Raw genomic sequence first — 27,614 nt, 5'->3', positions numbered from 1 at the left:
TCAGTCAGTGCTACAAGAACTGGTACCAGCACGCATGACAACATGCCTTCACCCGAGAGCATGACAGAGTGGCGGCGCAAATTCAAGCAGAGAGACGACGAATTCCGTGCGGCTGTCGAGCATCATGCCAGCTTGGATAGTGCACTCAAGCAAATGGAACTGCTGGCAAATTCTGGAGACAGCGTCAGCAGCGAAGCTCTCCGAGCGGCGTTAGTGAGTGCTCGAGCTGGTGCGGCGGGTCTCGACAGCCACCTTCGAAATACAGGTCGTCCGTCGCTGTATACCGAGCGCTGCCCCGAGCGAGCTCGTGGCCTGGCGCAGCGTGTGTTCGACGTCCCAGAGCTACTCGAATTGATTCTCAGCAAATTGCCCGTGCTCGAGCTCTTGAAGTGCTATCGGGTCAACCACCAATGGCGTGATGCAATCGAGTCGTCTGTCAACTTGCAGCGTCAGCTTTCTCTGCGCGCAGATACACTCGATGGTCACTTTCAGAACGTATTCCAAGGGCGCATCTGCGGATACAGCGAAGTCTTGCCAGGTTTTGGCACGCGAGCATTCTTCAGCACACATCGAGCACTTTCTAGCTACGAAGAAACGCTTCCTGGCAACGAGATTCTGTTCAAGGCCGAGTTTGCAAGCACGAACGACTACTTTCGTATGCCGAAGAAGATTGGGGCAAGAGTGCGGAGAATGTACGTTTGCCAGCCTCCAGTGAAGGAGCTCAAAGTCTACCTCGAATGCTGTCGCTACAACTTCACGCATCATTCAGACGATCACGATCGACACTCCGCGACAGTGACGAATGAGAATGGACTGACGATAGGCGATCTTCTGGACAAGACAATAGAGATGCTCGAGGCTCACAAATTCTGCGCAAACGCCGAAGTGTTCATGCTGGATGACGAAACGGGAGAGGTCAAGAACGAAGTTTCCTTTCGTGGTACGGTCGTGCTCAAAGACGACGATCCGATGCTCATCGAGAAGCGTGAGAAGGAGGAAACGCGAAAGAGAGAGCTGCGAGAGAAGAAGCTGCGTCGGCAGTATATCGAGCAGTATCGCACTGCGGCGCGGCTAGGTTAGTTTCCGCATAATGCTTCGCTGCCGTTTCGAGCTAATGTTTATCAGCGAGAGAATCGAATCAACACATGCCAGATCTTCAGGAGTTCATCGCAGAGGCAACGAAACGAGAAATCGAAGCAGCTTCATGAGGCGAACGACGAAAGGAGACATCACGAATCGAACGCTGGTCAAGCAAATATTTGGCTGACTTATTCCCTGCCACCTTGCGCAGCAGTCAGGTCTGCCGAAATGATTCAGTAATACCTTGCCCAAAAATGCGGCTCATGACCAATGCGCAAGAAGACGCGAAACGAAAAAGCTTGCATACAAATGGTATACGATGCTCTGGTTCCAGAATACTTTACCACATAAAGTCACCGCAGTAGGCGTGACACAGCAATAATGAACAAAATCTTCTACATGTAATTTTCATACCTTACCATCCACAGCATCGCACTTTCCTCCTCTCCTCTCCACATTCCATGGCAGCCTCCTAACCGGCACCTCAAACCAAAAAATTTCCCGATCCGCCATGCCCGCAAACATATTCCACCAAGCCGCAAAAGCCGCCAAAATACCAAATGCACCGCCTGCTTTGTGCAAACCCTCTGCAGCAAAACTCGACGCGTATTGCTGTCCCAATGCCAGACACAGGAATGCCAGATCCAAAACGAAGAACAAGAAGAAGAACGCCAGAGTTGATCGTGTCGTGACGAGTAAGCAAAGCGTTGTGAAAATGAACCAGCCCCAGAGATATATCGCAAACGCGTCGTGGAAGGTATTAACTCCTGTGGTCTGGTCTTGATATGATTCTACGATGCCGAAGGATGGTGTTAGGACGATTCCGAAGGAGATCCAGAAGCCGCCGTAGGAGGATAGAGCAGCTTTGTAGAGGAGAAGAATCGTTAGGGAGCTGTTCGCTTTTGTTGTTTTGGCAAGTTTAGGACTTACTCGCACCGAACGTATTCCCGCATGCGATTTCCCACATTCCGGCTAGGAGTTGCACTAGTCCTCCGTAGGCGTATGCGAGAGCGATAACGAGATTCGGGGCTGTGATGTCGAGGACTTTGAGGTTGATGCATGAGAGCACAAATGTTGTCAGTGCGAAGGCCCCGAGACCGAGGGGTGCTGGGTTCGCGAATTTGCGCTGTTGAGTAAGGGCCAAATGTGGGAGGGGCGGTAAAGCTGTGATAGGGAGGCTTTGGAGATGGTCATGTTGTGTTGTAGTCAAGGTTGACTTCTCCAAAGTACTAGATGTGGACATTTTCAGTGCTGCTCAACAATGCGATTTGATCAGTCTTCTCTGTTCAGCTGGATCGCTACAACATTTGGGTTCTCTGGACGTTATAAGTATTCCGCTACATCTGGATCACACCACGATTCTAGTCATCTTCCATTCGAGCGTCGGTACATTGGTCGCCGCTTCTGGATCAGACCACGTCTGTGTCATCATCCTTTCGAGCGTACTTGCATGCAATAGCCGGATATCGCAGGGCGGAAGAGGATCTAAGACGGAAGTGTCGTCCCATGAATCTCAACATCATTGCCTTGGCATTCACTGTATGACATGTGCGGCCACAAGCACTCGCATGACTCCCATGACAATGTATCGAGTGGTTACGGAAAAGGTCGTAGGTTTGGCGAGAAAGCGATGACGGTCCTGATGGGGTAAATCCCGGCCATATACTGTAGAGTTTAGCAAGGGTGTCTCAGATGGCCAATAACTCGCAGCTTGCATTGCGGCTCTGAGGCGGCTTATGGTGGAATGTATGGAGCCTTCGAGATGTGGCCGAGAACAGAAGCCTTTCGAGAACGCGGTTGCATATCCTCGACACTGGTGTGCAGAAGAAGTCTCGGCGTACAGACCGGGGCCGAAGAATAAATGGCGAAATTATGCTTGTAGAACCGCAAACTCAAGTCGCGTCATGCCCCTTTTGTATCTCGGGAAGACTAACATGCAGCTCGAACTGTGCTTTGGTGATTTTTGCCAGCTGTTTACGACAACAAGAAGATGCTAGAGGATCACCTGGGATTGCCCCTCAACCAAGTGTACGATGCTCTTGGCCCATATGGAGAATGTGTTGCATATGTTGCCTTCGAGTGGGAGGCGAAAATTTCTTGATTGGAGATGATAGCAAGTATGAGTTGATGTACAAATGTCAGTTTCTCCACATCAAGGTGTCTGATTGATGCGTTAAGAGGAGTGATGTGTTTTGATACAGGCAGTCAGCAAATTAGTCGGCGTGAAGTCAGAAGGAAGCGCCGAGGACGAAGCTTGGCACGAGCCTTGATCCTTCAAGGCAGCTGGCGAGCTGCAATGCTCTGTACAAAGTCGTGCATCCATCTTTGTAGCACGCGCGTGCCATCTCTATGCTACAGTTGCTTCGCTTCTGCGCTTGTTTCTTGCAGTATCGATCATCGTGACCTCTCTGCGACCATTCCCGCGCCCACTTGCGACCTCTTGCATAAACCCCTCCTTGACGGCCTATGAACAAGCTCTGTCCGTCTCCGTCGTGTAGCGGTAGGTGCAACCATTTCAGCTCTAGCTGTCGTCGAGCAGATCAGTTGCGACTATCTCATACAGCTGGACAAGGAAGGCATGACCTCCATTCGCAAATTGGTCCAACGGCTCCCCGCGGATCGTCCTTCCCCTCTATACCCAGATTCCTATTTCTTGTCGAGTGGCTCGAGCTGCGACATGGACGTGCATGCGGGTGGTGTAAACGCGGTCTTCACACGGGCGATGCTTGCCATTCACCTCTAAGCACCTGAGGGCCTGCCAATACACCCTCTCTGCCTACAGATCCTACGTCTTCCTTTCCCCTACATACATCGAGTCATCACTTACCTCCTGCGGCAACTGGTACTCACAAGAATGCGCAGGCTCTCCACGATCATGGCAGTCTTGCCCTGGCTACAAGCAGTGCTAGCTCTACCGTCTCAGCCATCATGGATGAAGTTCATTACTCCAGATTATTATCCAGGCGCACCTTACATACTGCCGGGCCCAGACACTCGCACCAATACTTGCCATGTCAAGCCTGCACCAAGCGGTGGCGACTCGGCACCAAACATCCTCACTGCCTTCAAGAAATGCGGTCAAAATGGCAAAATCGTATTCGATAACACAACCTACCACATTGAGTCCGTACTGGCGACCACGAACCTGTCCAACGTTGAAGTTGACATCCGTGGCACCTTACTCTGGGGTACTGACATTCAGTACTGGCTCGCAAATTCCCTCCCCATGGGCTATCAGAACCAATCCACAGCCTGGTACTTCGGCGGCGACAGCATCTACCTCCACAGCAGCACCCAAACAGGCACCTTCAACGGCAACGGTCAAGTCTGGTACGACTTTACCAACGGGGCAAGCAACTACCCTCGACGTCCCCATCAAATCACCTTCGGCTCTCTTCGCAACTCTGTCATCGAGGATCTCAACTTCATTCAAAGCCAAATGTGGACCATGACTCTCATCCACAGCAACAACGTCCTCCTCCGAAACATCTACATCAACTCCACCGACTCCCAACACCGCGATAAATTCGGCCCTCTGAACACCGACGGCGCAGATACAATCTACTCCAACAACATCACCTTCGCAAACTGGACCGTGGACTGCGGAGACGACAACATCTCCTCCAAAGCCAACAGTTCCAACATCCTCGTCGAAGACTGTATCTTCCACCACGGCAGCGGGATCGCTCTAGGTTCTATCGGCCAATATCCAGGAAAATACGAATTCATCGAGAACTTCACCGCTCGCAATATCGAGATGTTCGGTCCTGTACGTCAAGGAGGATACATCAAGACCTGGACCGGTGTGCAGAAAGGTGTTCCGCCGAATGGTGGTGGAGGAGGGTTGGGGTATATTCGTAACATCACGTTCGAGAATTTTACGTTGCATGATGCGGAGATTGCTTTGGATATTACGCAGTGCGTGAACTTCGAAGGTGGAACGGGGGATTGTGATACGAGTACTTTTCAAATCAGCGATTTGCACTGGAAGGATATTCGGGGCACGCAGAGGCGGAAGGATGCGCTGACGGATTTTCAGTGTTCGGCAAAGGCGCCTTGTCCCCGGATCGAGGTGCGAGGTTTGGAGATGAGGGCTGCGGATACCGGGGACGTTGTGACCAGACACAAGTGTAGTAATGTGATGAAGCCGATCGGGTTTGCGTGCGATGAGTAGCGATACTACTGAGAGTGCGAACAAACAGGATTAGGCATATGAAAGCGAGGAAGTAATACGCGCTTGGGAACCGGCCCTAGTAAAGACATAATGAGACGGCATGAAGCAATTGCAAATAGTAATATGAATTTGCAATGATGGACTGTCACTGATGGCTGCGATCAAAGTGGAGAGTGCGCATTCGGATTCCTATCACTACTCAGCCCTCTGCTGCCCTCCCTTCTTTCCTCCCTCCATCCGCTTCTGATAAGAAATACTCATCCTGGGCCTCTTCTTCACCGCATGCTTCGCCACTTTCTTCGGCCCACCCGTAATCCACGCATTCATTGGTCTTCTGATCCCGATGAATTTCCCCTTTGGACTGAAGACCTCAACTTCAGGAAAGTCGTCCTCCTCCATCTGGTCAGACCTCTGCTGCGAATGTCCTCGCTGTTCCGCCCTCTGTTGCAAGTACTCATCTTCCCCTTCGATGCCCAATTGATCGAACGCATCGGGAGTAGGCTTCTTCTTCCGACTACGGACTTGAACGGCGATTTCGACCCATCCAACACTTTCAATCAGAATGTCTGCGCTGTAGACCTTGAAAGGCAATTCGTCGATTTTTCGTTTGCCGGCTGTGCGGTCTGTTAGGGAGCCTGTGCGTTTGTTCGTGGCGTCCCATTGGATTTTGAAGGTTCCTGCGCTTTTGATTCGTTTCTTTGCGATTTCTGTGCCGATGTTCTCGACGTTGCCTGAGTATGGAGTTCCATCTTCGTTGGTGCCGGTTTGAATGGCGATGGCTTTTTCGTTCCTTGCGGCGTGTGGGGTTAGCGGGGTGAAAGCATAGGCGAGGAAGATAAGGTCGTCTGTTTTTGGAGTAATGCGGATGATACCGCCGATGAGAAGAGAGCGGCCGGCACGAAGGGTGATTTGTTCAGGTACAACTCGACTTTTCATCACCAGAGAAGCTCGATGCCCGGGTTGGATGTGTGTTTCAAGCGAGCTGCGTTGGATGCCCGGAAGATCGATCAGCTCGCCTTTGCCGTTGCCATAAGGTATGCGGATCGGTGAAGCTGTCGTGCCTGGGAGAGAGGAAACGATCGGCATATGAGGATACGCTGTCTCCTTTTGCGCAGGCGGCAGCAAGGAGATGTCTGCATCATCGTCATCTTCTTCGATGCCATCTTCCTCGACCCTCAATTGCTGTGTATCCTCCATACCATTTTCTTCTTCGACTGTGACTTCTGCTGCACCCTGCTCCACAGTAGCCGTATCGATCGTTGCTTCCGCCTGAGCGTCGGCTTCGAGGCTCGTACTTGTGGATGTGTTTTCCAGCTTCCTCGGAAGTACGTTTGGTGATTCAGCGCCTTCATCCAGTCTCGACTCTGCAGCTTCAAGCATACTGTCGCCAATGCCCGCTGCACTGCTTTCTCCCTGTTCTGACAATGGCTCATCTGGCACAGTGGGCGCGTCTGACACACCACGTTGCTTGACTTTTGCCAGCTGTGCCTGTGCGTCTGGCTTCATGTTCCTGCCCTTCGGATATGCAACCTCAAATAACGCGCTCTTGCCCACATTGACTTTGCCCACCACCCAACCTGCGCCACCTCTTTTCCAGATCTCTTCCTTCACTTGCGGCGTCCACCAGCCTCGTTGGGCACTGACACATCTGACGTTTCCCAGGCGGAGATTTTTGCCCGCTCGGCCAAGAGCATCTCGGAGCACTTCCTGAAGATATGGCATCAAACGATCTACGTCTTCCTTCTTCGGCGCGAGCAGATCCGATCTCGTGATGATGAATGAGATGTCAGCTTTGTGGCCTCGAATGTATTGCTTGCTCTTTGATCGGCGATTCTGCGTTCGTAGGCGCGGTAAGTCGAGCGAAGAGATCAAATTCGGGATGAGAGACATGGGAAAGTCTGCGGCGTCGATGACATGGTAGATATGGTTGTCGCGGTGTGGGCTCGATTCAATGATATCGCGTATAGACTCCATTGACGGATGAAGGATGGACTGGCCTTTCGACTGATACATCAGGTCGTGACAGCGATCGCATAGCAAAGGCTTGTCGTTCTCCAGAACTTCAGCGTCTGGCTTTGGAGGAAGTATAGGTGCCTGGTCTTCTGACGACAATCTCGCCATGGCCTGCTCGAAGATTTTCTCTTCATCCTGCTTGTCTGCGTCTCTTCCTTTCCTTATATTCCGCTTCTTGGGGCTGTAGAATCCGGCGACATCGGGATCAACCGTCTGGCTCATACCACCGCATCCTGGACAGACAACGGGCAGGGTCTTCGCAAAGTCGTATGCTGATGGCTCTGGATGATGAGACAATTGGCCTTCAGATGAGACATCTGCAGCGATTGCAGCTTGTTGGAATTGTGGTCTTGCGCTTCCGAAGCGCCTCGGATATGCCTCACGACATGGTGAAGGGTGTTGGCAGCCAAACGCGACTACGCGCTTTGTGGCTGCTTCGGTGAGAGTCGCGATGCGAAGTGCTCTCGCAGTGTGCTGGGTCACACCACCGAGTCTCAACATCAATGTGATGGAGTCTCACTGCAATGCCACAGTTGCCTGCCTGACAGCGGAGGCCACACGGAGGAGGAAGAAAGAAGCTCAAGATTTGGACAGCACGTGCAGGCGGGAGCGAAGATCTGCCCAGCCGCGTCTGTGCCCTGCATGTGAAGCTTGCTTGATTGGCATCTCCGTGCTCGATTTCGCGCTCTCCGACACCACTCTCCTTGCGCCAGCCAGCCCACCACCGCCGCCGTTGCGTTCGTGCGTTGCGCACTCACTGCACACCCTCCGCGCAACCACCGCTCACGCTCGCTACACGACTGTCGAGGCCGATATGGACAGCTGGTGAAGCACTCCGCCGGACAAACCACTTCCCCCCGAGTGCCCAGTGCCGTCTTCCGTCTAGGCTTTCTACCGCCGACTCAAGAACACAACATGCAGCAGTTCCCGTACCCGCGAAAGTCGTCAACCGTCTATACTCCTACCCACACCTCCACCTACCAACAACGACGACTCCTTAAACGATATACTCCTCCGCTGCTGGGCTTCGTCAGCCTCATCTGGCTCCTCACATACCTATTCAAGGGTACATCGACATCAACATATATTCCACCTGGCACCCCACCAGTGGTGATCGTTACGAACCTCGACCCCAAACTTTCCGAACCCTTTCGCGAAGCGATCAAGGAGAACCGCCGCGCGTACGCCGCTCGCCATGGCTACTCCTACTTCTTCACCAACACGACCGACTACGATCTGGTGGAGAAGACCCCTCAATCATGGTCCTCCATCCCCTCCCTCCGGCACGCCATGACGCTCAATCCACATAGCACCTGGCTTTGGTACCTCTCCTCCGAAGCCCTTATCATGAACCCAACGCAATCACTCCAAACCCAGCTCCTCGACCCACCCCTCCTCAAATCCCTCCTCATCAAAGACCAACCCGTCGTCCCACCCGACAGCGTCATCAAAACCCTCTCCCACATCTCCGTCTCCTCCATCAACCTCATCCTCTCCCAAGACGGCGAGGGGCTAGCGAGCGGAAGTTTCCTCCTCCGAACAGGCGACTGGGCCAAATTCTTCCTCGATGCGTGGTTTGACCCATTGTACCGGAGTTACAATTTCCAAAAAGCAGAAGGACACGCTTTAGAGCATATCGTGCAATGGCATGGAACAATTCTGGCGAAACTGGCGCTCATACCGCAGCGGAAATTGAACTCATATACGAAGACTGCGGAGGAGAGTACGACAGAGGGTGAGTGATAATTATATCTCATTCGCAATTGCGCGATAAACGCAAGCGGGGGAGTGCACAAAACACTAACATGAGGTGATACAATAGGTCTCTACCAAGAAGGCGACTTCATCGCGAATTTCCACGGCTGCCATACAAATCCTAAACGAAATTGCGAAGAGGAGATGCAATCATTTATTACAAAGTCGGTTGAGAACTCAAAGAGCCAGTGAAAAAAAGAAGGAAGCAATCATGAAAAATGGTCTCGGCCACCTATACGATCCGGAAAGCTTCTCATGATAGCAAGAACGAGAAGGCAGGAAAGCGGGCAGGGAAATAGACATGACTATGTTTGTAACAACACCAAATGAAGCGACAGTTAGGGGGGTTACAATTTGCATGTTTCGCGAAACTTGAACATTTTGGGAGGCGAGGAGTCGGGGAGTTGGAGGTGGTGCATTATGGATAAGACACCACCACTTTTATGGCGGGGACGATATATGTCTTTTAAACATTTGTGTTCTTTGAATGAGCTTTCGTGAGATAAATACTTGCATACCACCTTCTTGAGCCGACGATGTTTCATTGACTGGAACCACGACGGGGATAAAGAGGCTGAACGTTGAAAGATCAGGAATGAAGCGTTAGATCGTGAATGTGTCGGGGATATAGTATAGCGTACGCTTATGTATAACATGTAGCTTCATGGCTTCCAGGGCTTGACTCTCACTTGCCCAGGTCACGCGACGGCGAATTCGACAAAGGGAAAGGAAGAGATGATATGCGTTTCCAAAAGGGACGAACGTAGAAGTAAGTCTAGGCGAATGTTCAAGAAAGGTAGTAGCAGAGAAGGTAGAGAAGCTGGACAAAACATAAAAGTTTTCCGACCCATCCATCATAGGACTGACTCTCTCGTCCCTCTTACTCCTTCTTCCCACACCTTGTACCAAAGATAGGGCAAGGCCATTTAATCCATCCAACAAGCAAAAGACGACAACTATCCACAGAATGGTCGCTCTTGCACAGTGCCCGCCCCATATCATGTCATGTCATGATCATGTCACATGATTGGACTCCCCCACTTCTCAGCCCTTCTAAGAATTCTTCGCAGCAGACGAGTCCTCCGTACTGCTCTCAGGGACATCCTCGTGGAAGAATTTCCGTAGCACTCGCTCGGCATCCTTGAAGTCTTTCTCGGCTTGCGTGACGTATTTCTCGCAGTTTTTCAAACTCTCCTTGTCATCGAAAACATCTTTGTTGCCTGTTTCGTCTTTGCGAGCGCCGAAATGTTGGATTTTCTCGCACGAGTCTTTGACTTTGTTGAGGCCGAGCGTTGCTGAGGAGCCCTTGAGGAAATGGCCTAGGGATGAGAGGACTTCGAGATCTTTATCTTTGCTGTTGGGAGAGGGGAGTTGGTGGTTAGTTGTGCCGTTGTTGTGAGGAGGGGAGATAGTCTTCTTCTGCTTCGGCTTCTTCGTTTTTGCTTCTCACGCGATCGCCGCGCAGCTTGGTCGGAAAGGGGAAGGACTTTGTGAGAACTACTTACAGACCCTGGTGCATCTTCTCGAAGGTATTTGCGGCTTGATCAAAGAAATCGTAGACTATCGATTTGCTGAACTCGCGCTCGTCTTCGTCATCGTCCATTTCGAGAATCTGTAATTTTGTTCAGTATGTCAGTGTCTTGTCCCAGGATATCTGGCATCGCACGCAGAGTTCCGCTCTATTCACTGACCTGCTCAAATGTGGCCGTATCAATCAGATCGCCAAACAGTTTTTCGATCGAGACATTCTCGTCGGGCTGCTCATCAGACTCATCATCAGCGTCAAAGCTATACTCGTACGCGCTCGCAAGTTGAAAGTGACGTGGGGTGAAGTATTCGGACACGGCATTGCGATTGAGCTGCGGTCGGCGCGTCGTCGAGGACGGCGAGCAGCAGCACTGCAGCTCGCAGTGTTTTTGCGCTCCGGCTCCCGCTGACGGCCTCCCGGCGGCAAAGTCGAGGCTCATACGCTGCTGGTGTTGCCGAAGAAAAGCAGTGGGAGAAGTAGGAGAGCGGCGTACTTTCTGATCTGCCGCAGGCATGGTTGGGGGGGATATCTCTGGTATCGGTAAACTTGGGTGGGAGGATGGATAGTGGGTGATTGGGGCGGGTCGACTTCGTGCTCGAGGTCCGCTGTCGTCGGCGCAAGTGAGGGTATGCTTGGCGCCTGGGTCCGAACGACGGAGCAGAGGACGACGGCGACGGTCGGTGGTCGCAGTGTGGGCTGCCCGCCGCAATCCGTGCTGCAAGTGCAAGCTCGGCGGATTTCTGCGCGCGCGTGTGTGCTGTGTGAGTAGCCCCGAGCACGATGATGTCAGCTGGCGGAGGAGGAGATGATGTCGCCAGAGCACCGGTGCAGCGGCCGGGCAAGGCTGGGCCTGTTGGGGCGGCGACGTTGTGCGCGATCTTGACAGGACGATTAGCTTCCTGCGCGCGTGCGTGCCTGCTTGGTCGGTTGTTCTCTCACCGGGCGGGCTGGCTGGCAGGCGTGAAGGGTGATGGGTGCGGAGGGTGAGCGCTGGGCACACGGTGAGAAATGGGGAACGGCACACGGCGAGCTTAACACTGCACAGCACCACTCGCCCACGGCCGCGATTAGGTGCGCACGGAGGACAGGAAGGAGGGGGAATTCGGATGTTGAGCGCGCAGAGTAATGCTCTGGTGGAGCACGTTGGAAAACTGGTCTACCGCCTATACTGAAGCTAACATTTCGTGCTACCTCTGTCACGCTGCCGCCGCAGGGCCATGGCGGGCGGGCGCCTCGCTCCCACGCACCTCCCGCAAGGCTGCATATGTGGTGATTTCTTTTGTCGAGATATGGGCCGTCTGTATATCGATATACAGACAATGCACCACGCGCAACATGCTCGTCACACTCGCGCAAAAATTGTGCCTGTTCCCAACGACGTCACTGCACAGTGCGACAAGGAAGCAGGGTCTAAACTCTGCTGTGATCGCCCGGCGCTGCTAGTCGACCAGGGCCGAGAACACACTTCTCCTCATCGCAGCTCCACCGCGCGCTGCACTACAGCTTCACCCGCCGGACATAGCGAGCACGCGAGTGGGAGGACGCCGCCGGTGAGCAACGACCAGGTGGAGTCGAGATCAGGGCCAAGCATCGAAAAGATAAGGGATGTGCATCTGTTTTACCGTTGTGGGAGCTCCGGGATGTGTCGTTCGGCGTCTGCCACTGCGCTAACATTGCAGCGATCAGCGGGACTGCACTCTCTGGACCTTCCGTGCAACGGGAGCACGTGGAGATCGCGACGTTCAAGCGTTCAGAGACTCAGACTTCGCCGAGTAGGGCAGACTGCCGCCGTCCCAGCGCACTGTCGCTGCACCGAACTGCGGGAGAAGGCTGTCTCGTACTGCACGATGCTGTCAACGGCCGCGCGCACGAGGATGGCACGGATGGCTCCCAGGATCGACCACGCCGCGCGATGACAACACATTAATGACAGTCGGTCAAGGCGTGCTTGAAACGCGAACATAAGCAGCCCCACGATGTGTGAAGCAGTCGGCCTGGACGTTTCGGGAAGTGTGTGGATCATGCTCGTCAGTCTATTATACATCGTTTTCCTCCTATAGGCAAAGCACCACTGCATGCAGCTATGTCTTCCCCATCCTCGAGGTCAAAGCACGTATGGGATCTCGGAATCAATCCGTCTATCGCTGGCTCCTGCGCGAGTCGCTAGTGTACAGTTTTTCCCAGCACGCGACGCCCGCTTCAACCAGTGATCTTATAGATCGCTTCGGCGAGCCGGCCAACATTCTCAGACGTAATACCAGCAACGCTGATACGGCCGTCCTTGGTTGCGTACACCGAGTGCTCCTCGGCGAGCTTCGTCATTTGCTCAGGCTTCAGACCTGTGTATGCAAACATGCCGATCTGCGAGGTGATGTGATCCCAGTTGTGCTTGCTACCGAGCTTCTCCAGGTTGCCCTTCAGGAGCGCACGCATCTTGATGATGCGGTCTGCCATCTCCTTCACCTCACCGAGCCACTGCTTGTTGAGGGCCGGGTCGTTAAGGATAGTGCTGGCAATGCGGGCGCCGTGGACCGGTGGGTTGGAGTAGAGTGGACGGACCAGGATCTTGACTTGCGAGTCGACGCGGGTCTTCTCCTCTGGAGAGGAGGTGACAATGGAAAACGCGCCAACACGCTCGCCGTAGAGACCCATGTTCTTGGCGAACGACTGAGCCAAGCATGGCTGGTGGCCTTGCTGGATGAAGTAGCGGAGCGCGAATGCATCCTTGTCGGTGTCACCAGAGGCAAAGCCTTGGTAGGCCATGTCGAAGAATGGGAAGTGCTCGCCCTCCTTGACTGCGTCGCTGATGGCCTTCCACTGCTCCTCAGTTGGGTCGACACCAGTTGGGTTGTGGGCGCAGGCGTGAAGCAGGACGATGGAGCCCTTTGGCATAGCCTTGATGTCTGCCACCATACCATCGAAGTCGAGTCCAATGGTGTCCTTGTTGTAGTATCTGTACTGCTTGACCTCGAGGCCGCTGTCGGAGAAAACGGCCTTGTGGTTGGCCCACGATGGAGTTGGGATGTAGATGGCCTTTGCGCCTGGGTAGTGACGAGCCAGGAACTCACCACCTATCCGCAGAGCACCAGTACCAGAGATGGACTGTGTGATGACAACGCGACCCTCCTTGAGAGCTGCGCTGTCCGGGCCATAGGCGAGAAGAGCAGCGGCCTTGGTGAAGTCTGGCACACCAGTGATACCAGCGTACTCCTTGTCCAAGTTCTGCTGCACAACCTTTTGCTCGGCGGTCTTCACGGATGGCAGGACATATGGCTTGCCCTTGTCATCACGGTATGCACCGACACCCAAATTGATCTTCTTGCTGTTGCTGTCCTTCTTGAATGCCTCAGTGATACCGAGAATCGCATCTGGTGGGCCTTGTGGCACTTGCGACCAGGCTGATGCGGCGCGGATAGATTGTTGCTGGAAGGCGGCGCGAGCTGGAGCTGCTGCAGCTCGCTGGAGGGCGGACTTGGCGATCATGGTGGCAAGGGGGTTTCGGAGGTGTTGTATGCGATTGAAGGAGAGTGTGAAGTGGCAGAAGTCCAATGGCTGATGAAAGGAAACGTGTCTGATGTGCCGATGCGGAAACACAAGGAGACGCGGATGACAGTCGACGGGGCAATGGAGCTAGTGGGTGATGGTTCGAGAGTCTGGAGATTTTATGGAGCTGTGAAACAAAAACGTGCCTTCGCGCGGTATCGGAGCGTGACCCGGGCCGAGCCGTCGAGATCGAAAAGTTCAAGCTCGACTCGGGGTTTGAACTCTAGCGGCCACAGAAATGTTCGCACCACGATAAAGGCCGGAACAATGGCCACTGAGCAGGAGATCGCCGTTCGGCGTGGAGGGGAAGAATTGGAGGTGCCAAGGAAGAAGAAAGGTCCAACCGCGCAGCTCACGCCAGAGCAGGCCGAGCAGAAGAAGCGCCAGCAAGAGGCGAACCGGCAATATGGCCGTGGAAAATCGGTGCAGCTACGAAGCATCAAAGACAAGAAACTGCGAGGAAATCTCAAAGTACTGGAAGAGCGTTACAGAGATGCGGCGCTGAAGGCGAAAGATGCGGAAATTCTGCTCGAGAACGACTCTGGATTTCTGGAGCCTGAGCATGAATTGGAGAGGACATACAAAGCGCGACAAGACGACATTCGGAGTGCTGTTAGCGTCGAGACTGCGAAGAAAGGCTTCGAGCTCAAGCTCACCGATTTGGGTCCCTACACCTTCGATTATTCCAGGAACGGCAAAGACCTTGTGTTGGGTGGGCGCAAAGGACATATTGCTTCGCTGGATTGGCGGAGTGGGAAGTTGAACTATGAACTGCAATTGGGAGAGACGGTTCATGATGTGAAGTATCTGCACAATAGCCAGTATCTCGCAGTGGCACAAAAGAAGAACGTCTACATTTACGACCACCATGGCGTTGAAATACACAACTTGGACCAGCACATCGAGGTTACGCACATGGAGTTCCTGCCATACCACTATCTTCTGGCCACAATTGGAAGAGCAGGATGGCTCAAGTGGCAGGACACAAGCACCGGGCAGCTCGTGATGCAGATGAGCACCAAGCAGAGATCTCCTACAGCTTTCGGGCAGAATCCCTATAACGCAATTCTCCACGTCGGGCAACACGACGGTACAGTTTCGTTGTGGTCACCCAATAGCACTGCACCACTTGTCAAGATGCTTTGCCATCGTGGTCCTGTGCGCTCTCTTGCGGTTGATCGCGAAGGTAGATACATGGTCAGCACTGGACTGGACAAGAAGATGGCAGTCTGGGATGTGCGCAATTACAAGCCCGTACATGAGTACTTTTTGCGCGCACCAGGAACTAGCCTAGCCATTAGCGACCGGAACTTGACCGCGGTCGGCTGGGGCACGCAAACTACGATGTGGAAGGATTTGTTCACTAAGCACCACGACGATGTCAAACAAAGCAAGGTGCAATCGCCATACATGGCGTGGGGTGCGCAGAACCAGGCCGTGGAAAGAGTCCGCTGGTGTCCGTTCGAAGACATCCTCGGCGTTGGTCACAATCAAGGTTTCTCATCCATTATTGTACCTGGTGCTGGCGAGCCCAATTTCGATGCACTGGAGCAGAATCCATACGAGAATACCAAGCAACGACAGGAGGCCGAAGTCAAATCTCTGCTGAACAAACTTCAGCCGGAAATGATCAGCCTTGATCCGAATGCAATTGGCAATCTCGACAGCGCCTCGCATGAGCAAAGACAACGTGAGAAGGACCTCGATCGCAAGACCGGAGCCGAAGCAGAGCGAGAACGAATCGAGCAACTGAAGAATCGTGGCCGAGGCAAGAATAGCAGTCTGCGGAAATACATGCGTAAGAAGGGCAACAAGAACGTAATCGACGAGCACAAGATGAGGGTCATGGAACTCCGCGAGAAGCAGAGAAAGCAGGCCAAAGAAGCAAAGGAAGGGAAAGCGCAAGAAGAGCTTGGTCCGGCACTTGCACGATTTGTGAGGAAAGGTGGCTGATGGCAATGACCAAATTTTGAATGCACTCAACCATTGACGGACATGCTCGACCAGCGACACGTTCCCATGCCAGGACTGCTGCCTTGGCTATCGCGTATCTAAGCATGGCATATTTTCCTGGCCTCTCGGACGCTCGGCTAATCGGCCACTATCGTGGCCGAGATGATCCAACCAGACCACTGGTTTGGAAACTGGCCCGATTGAGCGAGGTGTCCTGCGTGCTTGCCACTCTAGGAACCCCCTCATCTCTGGCACAGGGCTCAAATGTTGTTTGTACTTGTGCTCGAAACGTTGAGCACGTCTCAGTCGGAAAAGACCGCGCAGATTGCAAAGCCCCTGCCAGACTGGGACGCTCTCGCAACATCCGACCTACAGTCAGAACGACAATAGCCAATACGAGCAGAATCGTAAATCGTCACAACGGCATTCGCTATGCCCTGTACATTAACAGTCGGCCCTGCCTCAAGCATGCATGCTCTGGATGACGCCAAAGCAGCTAGGCAACAGATGTAAACCAAATCTCATGAAGATCGTCTATCATGTGTCCTCTCTCGCACCAACTCTTTGGTACTTTCCGACCCATCACCATCACGACTCTTTTCTCGTTCCATTTCATCTGTGGCTTGCTCAATGCTCGTCATGACATGTATTTTCCCCTGCGGAAAAGGCATATGTTGGTGTAATTCAATATCATCCATACTGTCTTGCGCCCGGATATGGCTTTTCGATTTGCCAACCAGCAGTCCGCTCTTCGGTGCGATGAATCCATCGCCTCTGCTGTCGTTTTCAGGCATGCTGTGGTACGCTCCTACAGGCGGAGGAAGATTGTGGTTACGCCCTGACTTCATCATACTCGTAAAGGGCGACTTGTTCGAAGAGTGAGTTCCTGAAGTTCCTGCTCCTGTACCCGACGCTGTCCAAGGTCCTTTTGAACCTCCCGTCCGGCCTAGAGTGTCAGGATTGGTATGGGAGAGACTTCCGCCGATGCTTGTGGCTTTGAGCAGGGCTGGGAACAGTCGTCTTATGGTTGGACCACAAGATGCAATGATTGCTGTGTTCATTTCTACGGCTGACCAAATTGCCGCCAATGGATTCTCCCAGGATACATCTTCGGCGTTGGCGATTACGTAGAGGGACTGCAGTCGTAGAATCGAAATGATGCAGGTGAACCCTCCGAGTCCGAAGACCAGCATCAAAGCCCGTCGTTGTCGTCTGGGTAATTCGAGTGCGTTGAGAACGGGAAGTGGGAGGATGGTGGTCGCTATATCGGTTGCGATATTAAGGCCCGCATTGGTGAACCTGATCACAGTCAGCCAGCCAACTCCAGAAGTGTGCTCTGATGACACTCACCAAATCGCAAACTGATTCAAACACTTCCCACCCTCAATCGTCCGATCCCAGAAATATGCAATCGGCCAGCACAGGAAAATCGCAGTCAACACAGCATAAGTTCCATAAGCGATGATGAAAGCCATCAGACACCACGTCGATATCCGGAACCACCTTTGAGGGAAAATTCGCAAGTACTGGATCAAGATCGAGACTTTGGACAGTGTGAGGGATATGTTGTACACGTAGAGCGATACCCAGAACTGGATGGTCGAGCTGTCAGATCACTTTCCGACAATAATGATTTTGCAGGATCTCGTGTGGAAAATGGAAGACACTCACGGCTTTCAGGTTCTTCGTCAACTCATGCGGTTCGATATCTTTCGAATGTCTGCCCATTCCCGTTTCGACTTGGAGGATTATCACGACCATGGTCGCGATTGCGAAGAGCTGTACGACTCGAAAATCAGTATCTCACCACTGATTGAAAGAGCGTGCGATCGAGAGCACCGACCATGGAAAACGTGATACACAAATCGTCCCATCCCGCGCTTCTTGCCAGACATATTCGCGCATATAATCGCATCGCGACGAATATGCATGCAAGGACGGTCGTGATGATAGCAACAGCCACCACTGCCGCTGGGTCGGCATGACCAGAAGTCATCCTGAAGGGCAGCCCTCGGGCCTTCTTCCTGCTTCAATTTCTTGCCTTTTACAACCTTTTCCCTTCAGCACCTTTGAGAGAGCCGTCGCATGCGAGTTCGGGACGTCCAGGCTGCCAAGGAGTATTCGCTCGGTTGGTAATGTGGTCTTGCTCCCGTCATCAAAAAGGGAGCATTTTGGCGATCGTGTTGTGCACCTCCACTCCTTCGCGCTGCCGGAATATGCGACGAGTACTGCGGCCAGAGAAAGAGTATCGTCGAATGTGATACTTGTCGTCACAGGGAAACCACCACCAATGGTAAGGAGGCCTAATCCTTCAGAGTAAGGTGATGTTCAAATGGCTTCAGCACGTCTTGCACTCGCCGAATTGAGGAAAAGAGGAGGTAAGCCTCGACCCAGGAAAGGAAGACCTGAAGAAAGCTACGCACGAAAGTCGACTTCGAACCTTAGAACAGAAGTGCAGGCCGCACAATGCCCGTGGAACACCCTGACAAAAGCCTATAGAGATCGGGTGCCACGAAGACGACCAGCAAGAACCCAGATGACTGGAAGTGTGGAGGACCGTAAACCTAAGGCAGAGTGAAGAAGTCAATACAAACTTCTCCATGCCCAGTTCGTGTGCGCGTCGCATGGGGATGGAACCAGAAAGCACCCGAGCAACCGATGACCAGCTGTGAACATGGTATACCCCAAGTCCTGCACCTGCCCAATGCAGCAAAATCCTGGGCAATGACCAAAGATGCTTGCAAGATGCTGGCGGTAATCAAACCGTCACCTTGGAATTTCATGGTGAGATGAGAATGCGTAGCAGAGAAATTAAAACAAAGCCAAGTCCCCTTCGGACAACTAGATCGAACTGCACAAGTGCGCAGTTAGTCCGCCTCGCCATCGTCAAGTGCATCGAAGCGACTTAGGTTATTGCAGCGGTATGCATGTCTCGGCGAGTGTCCCGTGAAGCAAGCGAAACGAAAGCACCACCAGCTGGATTGACCCTAGGAACAGACGGCCCAGAACGCACAGGCCTCCCCGGAAAACACGAAACAACCTCGTCCATGCAACATTTCACAACTCTCTCGGCCATAAGAGTGCTAAGGGTCCAATCCGAAGAAGCTGTCAACGACGTCGACGAGTAATAAAGTTTTTGAATTCTTACACACATCGTCCACACATCCATCCGCGAATTCCATCATAAGCATCCAAGAACAAGGCGCAAACCGGATGCTACTGATAGCATACTAATCACAGAGATCTCTCATCCCGAGAAACGAACACCGAGCGATGCTTCAGCAATCAGCATGCATCATCAATGTCATCATCCACATTCCAACCTTATCAACGAGTATCATACCCAACTCCTAAATCCATACAAGTAGCAAATCTTATGGGAAAAACCCATTGATGCTTCCTGTCCTGTCTTCCACTCCAAAATATCTCGCAAACCTGTAAAATCTTTCTTTGCAAGAGCCATCACTAATCAACTCCAATTCCCTCTGAGAGCCGAAATCCGAACGGATCGGAGGACATAAAAAAAAAACAGCAAAAGACCCAACCTTGCACCAACCACCCTAGCTTCCCAGAAATCCCAGCAGAGTAAGGCAAGATCCCAGTAAGCAGATCCGGGGCTAGACCAGGATCAAGACAGATCAATAAGGAGGGAAGAGAGGAAGATCATGTATGACTCGCATGCATCGTCTCGTGATCTTTTCTTCTTGATTCATCATCACTTCTACAAGGTCTTTGCGTTGTATCGTAGCTTCCACTCTTTTGGACCATCATGGATTTTGTCCTTGGTTTGTTCATCTTCACATGTTCCTGCGAGGAAAGCGATCGAGCGTGACGTTGACAAATAACACAGCAATCAGCAAGTAAGCGCAGCGGAATGTTGAGTGAGCGAGCGAGCAAGCAATCAAGAAACGTGAACAAAAAATAGCGGAATAAAATTTCTCGGACTGATACATACGGAGTTGATGGAAGAGTGGGTATCATGGGGGGAAAGTATCTCTTCCAACGTCTCTTCTTCTTCCTGCCTTCTCAATGGGGAATCTTAATCAACGCCGCCCAATGCCTGGTCTCGAGATCTTCGCCGAGACGATCAAGTTTTTCGCTCTTTCAATGCTACTACCCAAAAGAAGTTTTTTCTTGAATCAAGCAAAGAAGTAGATTTCAGTGAAGGGGCTCAAACGCCCTCGAGGTATTTCGTGTTCATCAAGAGATGATTTTCGCGGATTCGAGTGCTCCTGGTGCGGTATCAGAGCGCTCAAAACTGCGCACCTCGTGTACAGCAGGTAGGCCGATCTCCGGAGAGGTGGGTGACGCAGAATCGCTATTTCTGTTCGGCGTGCCATCATCCCGTGACTTGAGCTTCTCGTCAACCCTGTAATTCGTTTTGCTGGAGGTCCTACGAAGGATCCTTGTGATCGCGTCATCATCCAACGACGTGCCCTCGGTTTTCTCACTCAACATCTTCGCGGTGAGCCGCAACTCCTTTTCTAGCTCCTTGAATGCATCAGGTGTGACTTTGTCACTGCTGGACGCAATAGCAAGCTTCTTACGGTACATCCGGAGTGTGCGGCAGACGGAGTCAGTCGATGCGGTGATTGTTCCAAAGCCAGAGCCATTGCTCACGGTTGCAGTCGTCCTGAGCACATTTTCGCTACTCTTTGAGCGAAGAGACATGCCCAGTTGGGAAGCGCTGCGAACATTCTCCTTTTTGATGTTTCGCGGACTCGGTGGTGAAGGTGAGCGGTGACGCAGACTTCTTCGCCTAGAAGTGTCATAATTTGTTCGAAATCCAGGTTCCAGTCGCGGCGCCTGTGCTAAAGAAATCCTACTAGTCTTCCTTCTAACCTTTGGCGGCGATGGCGGCTGGACAGCAGTTGTATTGCAAGGCGAGGGTGGGTCCTGCACTTCTGCGGCCCGATCGCGCCGAATCTTGGAGATCTCCGAATGTGATAGCACCTTCCGCAGAGGTGGGCCGAGGGTGGTGGGCGTCGACGCACTTTCGCCGTTGCTGTGGTCCGACATTTGTGTGCTCGATCGCGTGGTTGCCGTGCCATGCCATACGAAAATGGTCGAATCGGCAGCGACAGTGACGATCTGAGGAGAAGGAGTTTGTTCAGGCTTGCTTGTGATTGACGCTGCGATTAGGGCAGCGTCAGTGATGCCTTCGGTATGCCCCCAGTCCCTGGCTATCAAGTTTCCATAGTCGGTATATAGGCGAACTGATTTGTCCGTGCTCGAGACACCCACAATGGTGGGGTTACCATTGAGTGAAGGTGCGAACAGGATCTTGGACAGCACGACGGCTTCTCCATTTTCATTGTCTGCACATTTGAAGCTGAAGCCGGAAGTGCCAGTTTTCGTGCTGAACTTCGCCACTACGCGGTCGGTGCTTGAGACTAGAATGGTGTCTGGAGATCCGGCGAGACACATGCTTGTGGGCGCAGATTTGAGGGTGATCGCTCTGAGCATAGCAAAGGCTAATGTCCGCGGATCGTCGGCTTTGCGAATGCAGGCTTCGCGCACAACTACTGAGCGGTCGGCGGAGCATGACATAAGGTGCTGGCCATCCTCAGAAAGAAGTAGCCCGGTCACAGCTCCAGCATGTTCATCCATCGTCTGTACCAGATCCAGAATTCCGTCGTCACACATGAAGAGCTGTATTGTGCGATCTCGACTCGCAGAGGCCAGGAACTCAACTCCACCACGCTCAAAAGCCAACAGTGCTGTCACTTCGGCAGTATGAGCTCTGATATGGCACTTGACCTTTTTTGTGCGAAGATCCACGAGCGCGAGAGCGCCAAATTTGTCACCAGAGGCGAGCATGGAACCATCGCTCAGCACCGCCAGTGTCCGCATCTCGTTCAAGTTGCCGGTGGCGTCGGAATACTCCATAGGCATTCGTAGTGTCTCCGAGACCGTGTCGCCCTCTGCATCCCAGAAATGCACAGCTCCCTTTCCCGAGTAGGTGCAAAATGCGGCTTTTGAATAGATCGAGGATCCAAATGGTAGCACACCAAGCACAGGATCTTGATGAGCCGAAAGACAGCGAGAAGATTGACTGTCTGTGGAGAGATCATCTGCGCGTTTTGACATTCGAATGCTGCGATTCGAGTCAATCGTCACTATCGCATTGTCGAGCGTGGCAGCAGCAATAGTGGTGTTCTGGGGAAATGCAGCTCTGGACGGTGAGGTGGAAGGTGATCTCGTCACTTTACTAGAAGCTCGCCTTTGCAAATCTGGAATGAGGTACGATGTTTGGCCATTTGTGCCGTAGACATGGAACATATCTCGTTCGTCCTTTCGAGCCGTACTGATGGTGGAACCAGTGTACACAGCAAGGCTGAGAGATTGCATTTTGTCTCTATCGTCCAACAAGCATATCTCGCCGCCCTCTGTGCATAGCAGAGATTTCGAGTCGGATATTGCGGTGACTGAAACGAACGCGGCGTCCAGAAGCTCGCCAAGCAGACTGTTCTTGCCTGCCAGCACGCGGTGTTTCGGAGTCAATATGCTGTTGCCGTAGTCAGAATTCCTGGTCTCGTATCGCGGTCGCGGTGTCGTTAAAGCATGGCGAGTGCTTTCTCGCGCCTCGCTTGGCGCATCCTCGTCCGGCCTCCATATCTTCACAAATCGCAGCCCTGCTGTGATGATGCTGTTGCCCATCCATGTCATGTCATTAATAAAGGTCGTGCATTTGTTGCTAGCATGCAGAGTTGCAATGCCAGTGCGCTCCTCGATGTTCCAGACATACAGAAAGCCATCGTTGACGGTCCCCAGAGAGGCAAGGTACCGGGAGTCCGGGCTGAAGCTGAGCGCGTGCACTCCGAACGAGTGCTCTGACAGGATGCATATGGGAGCCTCGGACGAACCCTCCTTGAGCGCGAAGATGAGAATTCGAGGGCGGTATCCAGTCTCTCCTACAGCCAGCCACTTCCCATTGGCGCTCAATGCCACAGAAGTAGCGCTCTTGACCCGATCTTTAGCTGTCGTGGACCGTCCACTCGGCGAGTCTGACCAGTCTCGGCTGGCAGCGCCTAGCGGTGATGCGCCTTCCTTGATCAGCTGGCTGGTCGGTCTCGGTGTGGGTGTGGAAGGCCATCCTCCGACAGTGTCTCGCGCCGCTCCATTCGAATTTGGTTTCGCACGGAAGAAGTCTTGTGTAATATTGAGATCCTGGTCGACTGTGACGACCACGGCAGCAGCTCCCGCTGTGTACGCGAATTTGCTGCGACTGTACAGGTTGTCAAAGCCACTAACAGCTACTGTTGTGGTTCCAATGCTTTTGTGCAGATGCAAGCACGGCTCTTCTTTGGCTTTCGTAGGAGAACGTGGGCTCGGGGATCGGAAGAAGGGCGAGTTCGAGGGCGTGAGTCGTATGCTGCCGTAGAGCGCACTCATCCTTTCTCATCAAACGAGTGTGGTGGGCTGTTGCGAGGCCGGCAGCGCATAGTCCGCTCGGTGGAGTCGAGAAGCGGCTGGCTGGGTCAATGGTATCGTCTCTAGTGAAGCATCACTGCCGTAACTGCGGAATGCGCGAAAGGTGGTTGCCCGGCCGAACGAGCGAAGTACCGCCCGTTATCGCTCACAGCACGCCTCACCGCACATCACTCTGCCGGCATTCACGTTCACATGGATTTGCGCGCGTGAAGAAGTGAACAGAAGAGGTGCCAGCAACACGAGCGCCTTGCTCGACGCGACATACCTCCTAGTGCCTCTCAGGGACCAGCCACAAGGCCGTAAATGGAATGGGCATTGGCAGTTGTTATCATTGGTCCAACGACGATTCACTTCTGAAGAGCAATACGAGTGCGTCGATGTCGACGGCGACTGATGGAGGTATCCTAAAACACGAGTCGTTCACCACCGACATCATCCTGTTGCTGCCTCACATGCATAGACACTTGCGACCATGAAACAATGCCGTCGGCTGGAGACCCGCGTATCCCTGCGCTTAGCGCCTCCTGAGGCTCTGCCGAGTCTGCTTGCAGCCGCCTATTTGAGCGCTCAAGCGGTTGCCGGTCGGTTGCAACTGTAAATTCGGTCAAGAGGAGGGAGATGGCACGAAAAGCATCCTGGTCATCCGGAGCACGCGATACTGGCGACAAAGATGGATCCAAAGCGGCTGCTGCGGCGGCTATACGGAGACCAAGCCTGTGCAGTCCGACGTGTGCTGAGAACATGTGCTCCGCCATTGATCCTTTGCAACGCAGTATACATTGTCACAAGAAGCATGGCGACATGGGCCACGGGCAGCTCGCGTGCTGGACGGGAGCTCCCAAGCATTTTTGACAGAAATATCGCGATGACGGTACAGCAGAGCTCCACGCCGGAGTCGTGTGCGGGAGTCGGTAAGGCGTGTTTGAAATGATCTTGGAGCTGGGGCATAATGCTGGAGTAGCGAGATGGTTTGAGCCAATCCAAATGTCTGAACGTCAGACGGGTTCGCACACAGTGTAAGTCGATAACTGCAGCTAGCTCTTTGGCCATATCATCGCCCTCTCCCGCAGCCGATCTCTGCGGCGGTCGAATGGAAGAGGCTGAGAAGTTGCTTGGCGTGCATGGTCGTCCAAGAAACTGGAGCACCCCTCCCAAACGTCAGCGGTTGGCGGGGTCTCGGAGCGCGTGCTGTATCGCTATGGGATGGCTCGCGGTCTGGGCAATGATGCTCGCAGTGTCTGGCGATGGCGCTTGACGTACGACAAGCTGTCGCTCCAGCTGTCCTACCGCTCACAAAAGTACTTCTTCCACCAGCGCGCTGCTTCTTCCGCTTCTCGTCCAATTCCCACTTCCGCCAGAGCACACACGCGCCTCGAACAAGCTGTGGGTCCACGCTTAAGAACCCGCAATCGCTCACCTCGGAAACTGCTAACTGACATCCTAGCCGGCACCGCTGGTCCGAGATATTTTAAAAGCTCCAGAAGCTCTGTACCTGCGCACGAACTCACCACTTGCCTCCTGACTGCACCTGGAACCGCATTCACTTCTGCTGTAGCACCGAAGCTGCGGCAAGACCAGAGCTCATACAGCACCCAAACAACTGCTTGAGCCATGTCCGAGGGCGCAGAGCAGCCACCAAATGGCATCCCAGAGTCGCACTCTGCGGAAACATACCATGTCCCGGAGGCTTTCTTGAAGTGAGTAAAAAGCAACGACAGCATCTGAAGCCTGGGAACAAATGTTGACCTTGACATAGGAAGCACCCAAAGCAGCCTCACATTGGATCCCTCGATGAGTACAAAAAGATGTACCAGGAGTCCATTGAGAATCCCGATCAGTTCTGGGGCAAGCTTGCACGCGAACTATTGACTTGGGAACGGGATTTCCAGACAGTACACTCCGGCTCTCTCACAAACGGTGACAATGCCTGGTTCACAGAGGGCAAGCTCAATGCATCCTACAACTGCGTGGATCGTCACGCACACAAAAATCCAGACAAGCCAGCTATCATCTACGAAGCTGACGAGAAGGGAGAAGGCCGAACCATCACCTACGGAGAGCTTCTCCGAGAAGTCTCGAGACTCTCGTGGGTCCTCAAGCAGATGGGCGTCAAGAAGGGTGACACAGTTGCACTCTACCTGCCCATGATTCCCGAAGCAGTGATCGCCTTCCTCGCATGTACCCGTATCGGCGCAGTTCACTCTGTCGTCTTTGCTGGCTTCAGTTCCGATTCTCTCCGAGACCGCATTATCGATGCCGAGTCCAAAGTGGTCATCACCACCGACGAGGGTAAGCGTGGAGGCAAGCTGATCGGCACAAAGAAGATTGTGGACGAGGCTCTCAAGCAATGCCCAGATGTCACATCTTGCTTGGTATACCAACGTACCGGTGCTGAAGTTCCATGGACCAAGGGAAGAGATCTGTGGTGGCATGAGGAGATGGAGAAGTGGCCAGCGTACTATGCACCAGAAAGCATGAACGCTGAAGACCCGCTTTTCTTGCTCTACACATCTGGTTCTACCGGCAAGCCAAAGGGTGTCATGCACACTACCGGCGGATACTTGGTCGGAGCTGCAGCTACTGGCAAGTACGTTTTCGACATTCACGATTCGGATATATTCTTCTGCGGAGGTGACGTGGGTTGGATCACAGGACACACCTACGTCGTCTACTCCCCTCTGGTTCTTGGCGTTGCTACTGTTGTGTTCGAAGGTACTCCAGCGTACCCAGATTTCAGCAGATACTGGGATGTCTGCGAGAAGCACCAAGTTACCCAGTTCTACGTGGCCCCAACTGCTCTGCGTCTGCTCAAGCGAGCAGGTGACGAGCACGTCAAGCAGCAGATGAAGTCACTCCGTGTTCTGGGATCCGTCGGAGAGCCAATCGCCGCCGAAGTCTGGAAATGGTACCACGAGATTGTCGGCAAGAAGGAGGCACACATCGTCGACGTAAGTCCAATACTACCTAACAATCTCATCCCCGCTAACAACATCGTAGACATACTGGCAAACCGAAACCGGTTCCCACGTAATCACCCCTCTCGGCGGCGTAACCCCCACCAAACCCGGCTCCGCCTCCCTCCCCTTCTTCGGCATCGAACCCGCCCTCATCGACCCCGTCTCGGGCGAAGAAATCTCCGGAAACGACAAAGAAGGCGTGCTAGCCTTCAAACAAGCCTGGCCATCCATGGCCCGTACAGTCTGGGGCGCTCACAAGAGATACATGGACACATACCTCAACGTCTACAAAGGCTACTATTTCACCGGCGACGGCGCAGCCCGCGATAAAGAAGGCTACTACTGGATCCGCGGCCGCGTCGACGACGTCGTCAACGTCTCCGGCCACCGTCTCTCCACCGCAGAAATCGAAGCCGCTCTCATCGAACACAACGCTGTCGGCGAAGCCGCTGTTGTCGGCATAAACGATGAACTCACCGGCCAAGCCGTCAACGCTTTCGTCTCCATCAAAGACGGCAACGAAGTCAATGATCAACTCAAGAAAGATCTCGTCCTTCAAGTCCGAAAATCTATTGGACCTTTTGCTGCTCCGAAGGCAGTCTTTATTATTCCGGATCTGCCCAAGACGCGTTCGGGTAAGATTATGCGACGAATTTTGCGGAAGATTTTGGCTGGGGAGGAGGATCAGTTGGGTGATACTTCGACGTTGGCGGATCCGAGTGTGGTGGATAAGATTATTGAGAATGTGAAGGAGAATAAGCCGAAGGATAAGAAGTAGAGGAGTTGCAGGTCATGAATTGATGATGACGACGATGGATGGGATACCAACGATTTCTATCACTGGAGTATCTTCTTCTCTTCTTCGAGAGCGCGTTGGCGATATCCAATATCTTTTTGCTAGGTTCAGATATTTCTCTCTTAGATACATAACTCTTATCTATACGGCGTGACATTTCATCAATCTCAATCACACACGACTTCCTAAGATCTGCTTCGTTCGCGGCCGCGCGAGTGGGCTACAATTCGTGCCTCACGTGCTGCAAGCAACGCGTGCTTGTGCTGGTTGTCCTTCTCGTCCGACCACACTTCGGGACCACATGCGTGCGTAGGCAGCCACATATTTGCACCGAGAAAACTGATCGAACCCATATCGTCTCGAACACTCTTTTCATTCCTG

General features: G+C 53.0%; 11 protein-coding genes across 12 annotated transcripts; 5 read left to right on the top strand and 6 right to left on the bottom strand.

Annotated features, from left to right (window-relative positions):
- Window positions 1-42: 42 nt before the first annotated feature.
- CKM354_000429300 (uncharacterized protein) lies at window positions 43-1,208 on the top strand (the record flags this gene model as incomplete). The annotated part of the gene is made up of 2 exons (XM_044799526.1): window positions 43-1,075; window positions 1,126-1,208. The coding sequence occupies 2 exons, from the start codon at window positions 43-45 to the stop codon at window positions 1,206-1,208; spliced, it is 1,116 nt and encodes a 371-aa protein (XP_044655461.1).
- Window positions 1,209-1,488: 280 nt separating this feature from the next.
- On the bottom strand, window positions 1,489-2,323 carry CKM354_000429200 (uncharacterized protein; the record flags this gene model as incomplete). The annotated part of the gene is made up of 2 exons (XM_044799525.1): window positions 1,489-1,943; window positions 2,011-2,323. 2 exons carry the CDS (start codon window positions 2,321-2,323, stop codon window positions 1,489-1,491), a joined length of 768 nt encoding a protein of 255 aa, XP_044655460.1.
- A 1,632-nt stretch (window positions 2,324-3,955) lies between these two features.
- Window positions 3,956-5,254, top strand: CKM354_000429100 (uncharacterized protein; the record flags this gene model as incomplete). The annotated part of the gene is made up of 1 exon (XM_044799524.1): window positions 3,956-5,254. The coding sequence occupies one exon, from the start codon at window positions 3,956-3,958 to the stop codon at window positions 5,252-5,254; it is 1,299 nt and encodes a 432-aa protein (XP_044655459.1).
- Window positions 5,255-5,449: 195 nt separating this feature from the next.
- Window positions 5,450-7,768, bottom strand: CKM354_000429000 (uncharacterized protein; the record flags this gene model as incomplete). Its single annotated transcript, XM_044799523.1, has 1 exon — window positions 5,450-7,768. The coding sequence occupies one exon, from the start codon at window positions 7,766-7,768 to the stop codon at window positions 5,450-5,452; it is 2,319 nt and encodes a 772-aa protein (XP_044655458.1).
- A 414-nt stretch (window positions 7,769-8,182) lies between these two features.
- On the top strand, window positions 8,183-9,214 carry CKM354_000428900 (uncharacterized protein; the record flags this gene model as incomplete). The annotated part of the gene is made up of 2 exons (XM_044799522.1): window positions 8,183-9,002; window positions 9,090-9,214. 2 exons carry the CDS (start codon window positions 8,183-8,185, stop codon window positions 9,212-9,214), a joined length of 945 nt encoding a protein of 314 aa, XP_044655457.1.
- Window positions 9,215-10,075: 861 nt separating this feature from the next.
- Window positions 10,076-11,064, bottom strand: CKM354_000428800 (uncharacterized protein; the record flags this gene model as incomplete). 2 transcript variants are annotated; one of them, XM_044799520.1, is made up of 4 exons in its annotated part: window positions 10,076-10,376; window positions 10,528-10,634; window positions 10,714-10,779; window positions 11,044-11,064. In XM_044799520.1, 4 exons carry the CDS (start codon window positions 11,062-11,064, stop codon window positions 10,076-10,078), a joined length of 495 nt encoding a protein of 164 aa, XP_044655455.1. The 2 variants fall into 2 exon arrangements, with proteins under 2 accessions (XP_044655455.1, XP_044655456.1); XM_044799521.1 differs by having other exon boundaries at window positions 10,714-11,064.
- Window positions 11,065-12,749: 1,685 nt separating this feature from the next.
- On the bottom strand, window positions 12,750-14,033 carry CKM354_000428700 (uncharacterized protein; the record flags this gene model as incomplete). The annotated part of the gene is made up of 1 exon (XM_044799519.1): window positions 12,750-14,033. One exon carries the CDS (start codon window positions 14,031-14,033, stop codon window positions 12,750-12,752), a length of 1,284 nt encoding a protein of 427 aa, XP_044655454.1.
- Window positions 14,034-14,360: 327 nt separating this feature from the next.
- Window positions 14,361-16,046, top strand: CKM354_000428600 (uncharacterized protein; the record flags this gene model as incomplete). The annotated part of the gene is made up of 1 exon (XM_044799518.1): window positions 14,361-16,046. One exon carries the CDS (start codon window positions 14,361-14,363, stop codon window positions 16,044-16,046), a length of 1,686 nt encoding a protein of 561 aa, XP_044655453.1.
- Window positions 16,047-16,567: 521 nt separating this feature from the next.
- Window positions 16,568-18,042, bottom strand: CKM354_000428500 (uncharacterized protein; the record flags this gene model as incomplete). The annotated part of the gene is made up of 4 exons (XM_044799517.1): window positions 16,568-17,345; window positions 17,397-17,638; window positions 17,718-17,825; window positions 17,890-18,042. The coding sequence occupies 4 exons, from the start codon at window positions 18,040-18,042 to the stop codon at window positions 16,568-16,570; spliced, it is 1,281 nt and encodes a 426-aa protein (XP_044655452.1).
- Window positions 18,043-20,246: 2,204 nt separating this feature from the next.
- On the bottom strand, window positions 20,247-23,441 carry CKM354_000428400 (uncharacterized protein; the record flags this gene model as incomplete). Its single annotated transcript, XM_044799516.1, has 1 exon — window positions 20,247-23,441. The coding sequence occupies one exon, from the start codon at window positions 23,439-23,441 to the stop codon at window positions 20,247-20,249; it is 3,195 nt and encodes a 1,064-aa protein (XP_044655451.1).
- Window positions 23,442-25,091: 1,650 nt separating this feature from the next.
- Window positions 25,092-27,215, top strand: CKM354_000428300 (uncharacterized protein; the record flags this gene model as incomplete). The annotated part of the gene is made up of 3 exons (XM_044799515.1): window positions 25,092-25,177; window positions 25,237-26,428; window positions 26,478-27,215. 3 exons carry the CDS (start codon window positions 25,092-25,094, stop codon window positions 27,213-27,215), a joined length of 2,016 nt encoding a protein of 671 aa, XP_044655450.1.
- Between the last annotated feature and the right edge of the window lie 399 nt (window positions 27,216-27,614).

The sequence above is a fragment of the Cercospora kikuchii genome (assembly GCF_019650295.1).
Source record: "Cercospora kikuchii DNA, contig_00002, whole genome shotgun sequence".
Classification (NCBI taxonomy): domain Eukaryota; kingdom Fungi; phylum Ascomycota; class Dothideomycetes; order Mycosphaerellales; family Mycosphaerellaceae; genus Cercospora; species Cercospora kikuchii.
Note: the sequence above shows the minus strand (reverse complement) of the source record. Positions and strands in the feature narration are given on the sequence as shown.